This window comes from Apaloderma vittatum, unplaced genomic scaffold (genome assembly GCF_000703405.1).
Source record: "Apaloderma vittatum isolate BGI_N311 unplaced genomic scaffold, ASM70340v1 scaffold26140, whole genome shotgun sequence".
Lineage (NCBI taxonomy): Eukaryota > Metazoa > Chordata > Aves > Trogoniformes > Trogonidae > Apaloderma > Apaloderma vittatum.
Genome location: NW_009693263.1, coordinates 2,227 through 8,968, shown reverse-complemented (window position 1 = coordinate 8,968; position 6,742 = coordinate 2,227). Strand labels below are relative to the sequence as shown.

Sequence of the window (6,742 nt, the reverse complement as noted above, 5' to 3'; positions counted from 1 at the left end):
TTTTACTTTTGTGGGCCCAAGTCATTCCTGGAAAGCCTCACCGATCTCTGCTTCATTGCTGTAAGCTGCTGCGCAATCGATGTGGCGATAACCCACGCTCAGAGCACATTTCACTGCGTCTTTCACCTGTAATCAGAAACAGATTACGCAACGCAATCAGTGGAAAGGGATACATCACTGGGGAAAAAAAAAAATTAAAAACGTTAGGGACTTATTGAGGAGCACCCCCAAAGTACAGACCTACTACAGATTTCAGTGTAGAATCTACTTCATTTAACTTCCAGTGGACAGCAAGCACACGTTGTCTCTTAAGCCTATTCCTCTGAAGTGCTACAGTAACATCTTAACTGTACAGGGATTTCTGTACATTGCTCTTCATTGACTTGTCTAGAGACGGCGGGAGATTGTAAAGTACCCTGTGTCTAAGGCTTGATGCAACGAGGCCCTAACGTATTTATAAAGATGGTGTCTCTCTGGTCAAGAGGTTAAAAAGTGTGTTCACAAAGGCTAGAGAGAGATTGATTTCTTTCAACTTAATTAAATTACCAGCATTGTCAATTTTAAGGCTGACAAAAATATTAACACCAATTAAAAAGATGTACATCCTGTTTTCAGATGCTACAGAAAGAGAAGGGGAAATCAAATGTGGAAAAGATCTCTACTCTAGTGGTGAATTTAACTTGTTTTTTCTGTCAAGGTCTGCAGGAAAGGCAGACACAGGATGTTCTGACTGTATTCTTTGGCATTTTGAGGGGAAAACTGGAAAGCAGACCAGTTTCCCTTAGCCAGAATGACAAAGCACTTCTACTACAGCAATGAAGTAACTTCTTCCTTTCTCGAACATATTTCTGGTATTTCCAGTCCTTGTTTCCTTTGACAAAGACACTCCTCAGAAGGTCGCTACAAAGTCAAGGTCATGGTAATTCTGAAATCACTTGAGACAAACTAAAATCTTCTAAGACTTAATACTGACGCTCCGAAAAGGTGAGAGTTGTGGAGCTTAAGCAGAAAGCAAAACCAGTGGTGTTCTTTGTCTGTGTCGCCTATTTCCTCATCAGGACAGTATTTTTTTTCATTCAGACAGGCATAAAATTTGCCACAAAATTAAAGTACACATCACAGAAAACTAAGGATAAGGCACTCCAAACACATCTCTGCAAAGCAATAAACAGGAGGCTGTATTTCCATATCAGCATGTTTTGATAAACTTCTATCACTGAAAATCTGGGACTGATCATTTAAATAAGGGTTGGATTTAGGCAAAAATCTGTATTTGTGTAAACTACGCTCAGCCTACAGAGACATTCTAATATGAATTCAAGTTTCTGGTTCCATTCAAAAGGCCAAATATCAAGAAAAAACGTGCAAAAAACAGGACTTCTGGTGGGGGTAAAAAACCAACTAGTAGATGTAAATTTAAGAAGAGTACTTTGTTTTAACAGAAAGTTTTGTATTTTTATGATTATGTTTAGACAGGTACATGCATTTCCTGGGGAGCAGAAAAAAAAAAAAAGACAACAGAAGCAGCTGAAGATTTACACACCTCTGGATATTTGGTATTGTGAAGTACAAACAGCCAAAGGATCCTTCAGACTTTCCATATATTCCTCGGTTTAACCCATCAAGGGGCAACTACTGAACTCGTTTTGCATTCAGCAAGTTGAGTCACACAGCTTAAGGGCGACTCACCAACTCAGCATCATGTAACTACAGCAAGCAGGTCTGAAAGGATCTTGAGACACCATCTAGTCTATCCTCATGCCCGACAGCAGGGCCAACTAAGTCTAAACCACTCCTACACACATTTGCCAAAACCCTCCTTGTAAGCGACAGCCAGTCTATTCCAATACACCTGTATGTTCAGAGCCTTTTAGCTAACCAAGATGGCCCTGGTGCCACATCCTAGTCCTCAGACACCTCCCTCTCCTCTGTGACAGCTTTTTGCTCATTTGGAAAGTACCGGCATACTTCCTCGTGCTTTCCATCTTTCATCACAACTCAGCTTTTCCAAACCTTGCATCGCTGTTGCTGCTATCTCATCAGCTGCTTCGTGCTTTTCTCAAAGTGGATTGCCCCAAAACAGACACAGTATCATAGCTGAAGCCTCACTCTCCTTCATTTTACAGCAAAGCCTAGGAACCACATTCCCATTTATACATCCTAGCAAAGGATTTGGCCTTCCCACCCACCTGCTTTTGGTTTGGAATATGGAGGAAAGTGGTATCGCTAACAATCAGTGGCAGGTTCAGAAACAGAATCTCTAAGTCCCAACTCATTGTAATATCCATTACTAGATTTCTAGTTCTTCAATTTGCCCATCACGAGGTGAAGAACTAACAAACCATCTTTATACTTCCAAACAACACAGAGTTAAGTGACTAGGGAGCCTCTTCTGCACAGCCTCAAGCCATTATGAAGAGGCTTTCACCCTTAACAGTTTCAGTCAGTAATACTTGGAAAGAAAAGGCTCTGACAGCCTCCATTGCTTCCTGCAAGGTTGTCACGTTTCAGCAGTCCAAGTACATTTGCTGAGGGGAAATAGGAAAAACCCAGATCATGAGTCCGCAGCAGGACATTCAGATGCAGTATGACCAGAATGCAAGTGTTTTTGTATCGCAGTTTGTACACACTGTACTAAAATCTGCTGAAAGGAACTCAGACCACCACGTAAGTAATGCTAACTTAAGAGCTGATGTTGCCTAAAATAAAAGAGTTTTGCCTCCTCTGGATCCCTCCCTTAATATATACCAGTGATAGTGAGTTTTTGTGTATGTAAGCAGGATTCTCCACATTGCCTAACAAACTTTTCTAAGAACTAAATAGTCTCCTCCATAGCTGCAATTCTGTCACAAGACCCAGTCTGACTGGTTTCTGAGGCACAGATTTCCACTTCAGCTTCCCTGAAGTTTTGCACAGAAATTTGCGAGTTCCCCGAGCCCTGCGTCTCATGCCCACAGAATCAGTTTCTCCTGCAGCCGGTTGGACTGTTCATCAGGCGGGGATCAATCCTCCAGGTTGAAAGCATGGCCCACTTGAGAGAACAAAGCATTAAAGGACTACAGATAATCAAGCTCCAATATCAAAAACATCACGCTACTGATATTCTTGATGCTTCCATCTGAAAAGACTTCTCTTTGAACTCCTTCATGCTGCCAGTTCATAAGCTTCTGTGCTGTGTTCCCCTCCATCACGTTCCTACGGTGACATGTAAAACAGGGTTCTCTTCTAGCATTTGATCTTCCTAGACAGAAAACATTCTATAATTTTACAGGATCCAAATCCCATAAAATTATCTAAATCCTATAAAATCCTACAGTCTTCCAACATGGATTTAGATTTAATAACTCCCTCCCTATTCTTACCATCTAGAAAACTAAGGCTGCAACACTGGACTGCTAAGATCTGGCTACAAGGTCAAGGCTTGTTTAGGATCAGCAATAATAAAGAAATTACTCAACAGAGTAAAGTCAAGGCTGAAAAGCAGCTTGGGAAGGAAAATAATTACAATCTGCAAAATATTTACCTCACGTAATTTTAAAAACATCAACTTCCACTCTTCCTTCTAACATAGCCGTTGCACAAAAAAGCTTTGGATAAATAGCCTCTACTTGGGAAACAGCTACATTATATATAATCAGTGATAATAATTCTGCTTTTCTAGGGTTTTGGCCCTTTGTCTTTAATTCATAACTACAACTATTCTCCCTGAACTACCTCATGTCCTTTCAAGGGTAAATCGTTTGGACGCTCTGCCAAATTGCTAGTATGCTTCTAGATTTTCAAGAGCGATACAAAGCAATTTATTTATTCCATAGGAATGGCAGTAACTTCTGTAGCTTCGGCCATTTTCACTGCACTTTCTAGATTTTGCTTTCAATACATTCTGGGAAGTCTCTGAAGATAGCAGATATCCTAAATAAGTGACTCCCAACGACTTTCATGGGACCTCAGAGAAGACAGCTGGATCCCATGTGGGGTTCAGCTGAGAGAAGTGGTGTTCACTGCAGCAAAACCCATCGGAATTAGGATTAAGTTATGTACAAGCAGATTCCTTGATAAGATCGTAGCAGATTCCTTCAAAAGATCGTACTTTCCCCAGAACAGTTAGTGCACAAAATCAACAATACATTCACAGTTTGTCCATTTAAGTGCAAGCATTTCCTTTAGACAACGCATATTTAACTGCTTTGGGTGCACAAAAATTCATCCATTAACCTTCTGCAAGTTAATAAACTTAATTCAGCTGTCAGTGGATGTTTTAAGTATCGGAGCTGAACATTCATCCTTGTCCCCATTTAAGAGGTGTCTGAGCTCTCACACCAACTCAGCTTCCACATTAGCACAGCTTTTATTCCCATCAGATCCACTGTCCTGACAGTTGTTTGGACAGGAATACCAACAATAAAATGGCTCTGAATAGATTTAATTTTGATAGCTTGTTTCCCACTTTTTCCTCTAGCTAGCACGAGAGAATACCACGTCTTGAGAAGGGTTTTAATTTTCCTTCTCAGTCGCAAGCACCATGTCATCTGACGTACTCCAAAAACCACCACAAAGCTATCCCAAGAGCAGCAGCAAGATATATAACGTTTAGCACACAGACATACAACGGTACACATCAACTAAAAGGCATTAGACACAACAATACCAGCCAAGTATTCCACCAAGCAACAGACATGGCCTTTCACAACCTCTCCCCCCAAGAATTTCTCTTTTAACTAAATGAAACAAAAGGGAAAAGACAGACAAGGGGTAGAAGCATTACAGTGGGAGGCACAGCCCACAGCACGCAAACAGTCCCACAGACAGTTTGTAATAACACACAGAACAGTTTCCAAGTGTGGTGTTTGCCAATTCATTGCGTTTACAAGCAGCGTGTGAATATCTAATGACACGTGAGTCTTCTTAGGCTAAAAGTAGGATGGCCCAAGCATGTTCTTTGGGTTTTTGCTGAACACAGGCTGGCTGCTGGGACAGGACTTAGGACAAGAATAACCAAAGTTCTTGCCACCCAAAATAACGCTTTCAGCTGAGTGATCAGCCCAAACCAGGGATGTCTGCTCAAACTGGCAACCTGAGGATTTACCAGTGGAAAAGCCAGGCACTATACTACAGCTACAGCATTTTCCCCATCCCACCCCACCCCACCCACTGGTCTCTTTCCAGATTCCTCTCCCAGAGCATCACTGTCTGAGGCCTGAGTGAAGGAGCCTTAAGGGATCTTCTGCTGCTGCTTTTGTGCCTTAAAGCCTTAATCATGCAAATATATACCCACATTCCACTGATTTTAGTGGACCTAAGACTAAAACCATTCAAGTGCAGTATTCAGGCCTCCAGTGTAGGATCTTCAAAAAAGGTGCACAAAATAAACCTAGTTGGGAGAATGATATTGTATTGTTTTCTGCCTACTTGGCCACATATTGTATTGTTTTCTGCTTACTTGGCCACGTTCGCTTTTCCAAGTTCCCAGTCCTATGAGAGGCATCTTCTGCCCAGTGTGGAGTGCAACGAAGTCGCATGCTGCCGACATTTTTGCCTAAAGAAGAAGAACAAACTGAGTTTTGCAGCAATTCAGTAAGTTGCAACAATTTACTTTTTCTACATAAAAATAAATTAATAAAGCTACAGAGGTCCTTGTGATGCTAGAACAAAGATAAAGCAGGCTCTTTGAAGTTTTTACTGGTATAAAGGATATGAATAGTTATGCTGGAGAGATTAGAAATGAGCTCTTTTTGTCCTCTCCCTTTACAACGCGCTAAGGTCTGCCCTTAGCGTACAGTAATCCCAACAGACTTCTGCACTAAGTCCTTCTCTTTTACCAACTCGCTATCAACTGGCTCAGGAACCAAGCTCTCATTACTGCTGCAGTTGGGGATAAACACATTTTGCCAGAAACGGCCAGTGCAGGTTAAGGTTTGAAGATCTAATACAGGCAGGGTTTTGATTAGGAGTGAATGAATGCATTTGTGAATAAATGAATAAAGGCATTTATGAAGGCAGAGCCCAGAAAACAAAACAAAAATCACTACTGGATGATCAGTCCCACATTTTTATGCAAGATACGTGCTTTGTCACCCTTGAATGCCAATTTCAGAGTTCATTATCAAGGGTGTCTGGCATGGTGAAGAAAACCAGAAACATTCTGGTTTCCTTTGCAACAAGTATTAATTGGTTATAAATTGTTATATACCTGCAAAAGGCAAATGCTGCCAAATGAAAAGACTGCTTTTTTGAAAAAAACCTCTTTGATATGAAGTTGGGGCTAGGAGACAGGACAAAACAGAGGCACTTTCAAAGGTGGACACTAGGAAACCTCAGTACACAGATTACATAAAACTAGTGAATGTATAATTGAAAAAAAAAATCATTGTGACATAGAACTAGAAACAGCTGTGTGTAAAGTGAGCTAAAATACAGCAGGTCTTTACATATTTATGTGTTTTGTATCCCAAAATAACTTTGTCTTCCTGCTTTTTTTCTGTCTCCCTGCTCATTCAGCTATTTTTTAAAGAATCAAAAGGTTCCTTGTTCCCATCCTACCAAAATCTGCATATGGACTCTGATGGAAATTCAAGACTAAGAGCTCAACACTTGCATAAAATGCATTTCAAGTGTCACACCTGATCTAGCACAAATTCACAGAGGAGTAGCGTTCTTCTGTTCCTAAAAGGAGAATGAAAATAGATCATACAAGGTCAGTTGTCACGCTGAGCTTGGGCTTCTCTGTCTCATGCTTAGCACT

At 40.9% G+C, this 6,742-nt stretch overlaps 1 protein-coding gene across 1 annotated transcript in view; it reads right to left on the bottom strand.

Moving 5' to 3' along the window:
- AKR1A1 (aldo-keto reductase family 1, member A1 (aldehyde reductase)) overlaps nt 1-5,530 on the bottom strand; it is a 17,574-nt gene extending 12,044 nt beyond the window's left edge. The window contains 2 exon segments of the mRNA XM_009878482.1: nt 7-126; nt 5,441-5,530. Coding sequence (XP_009876784.1) covers nt 7-126; nt 5,441-5,530 — 210 coding nt within the window.
- Between the last annotated feature and the right edge of the window lie 1,212 nt (nt 5,531-6,742).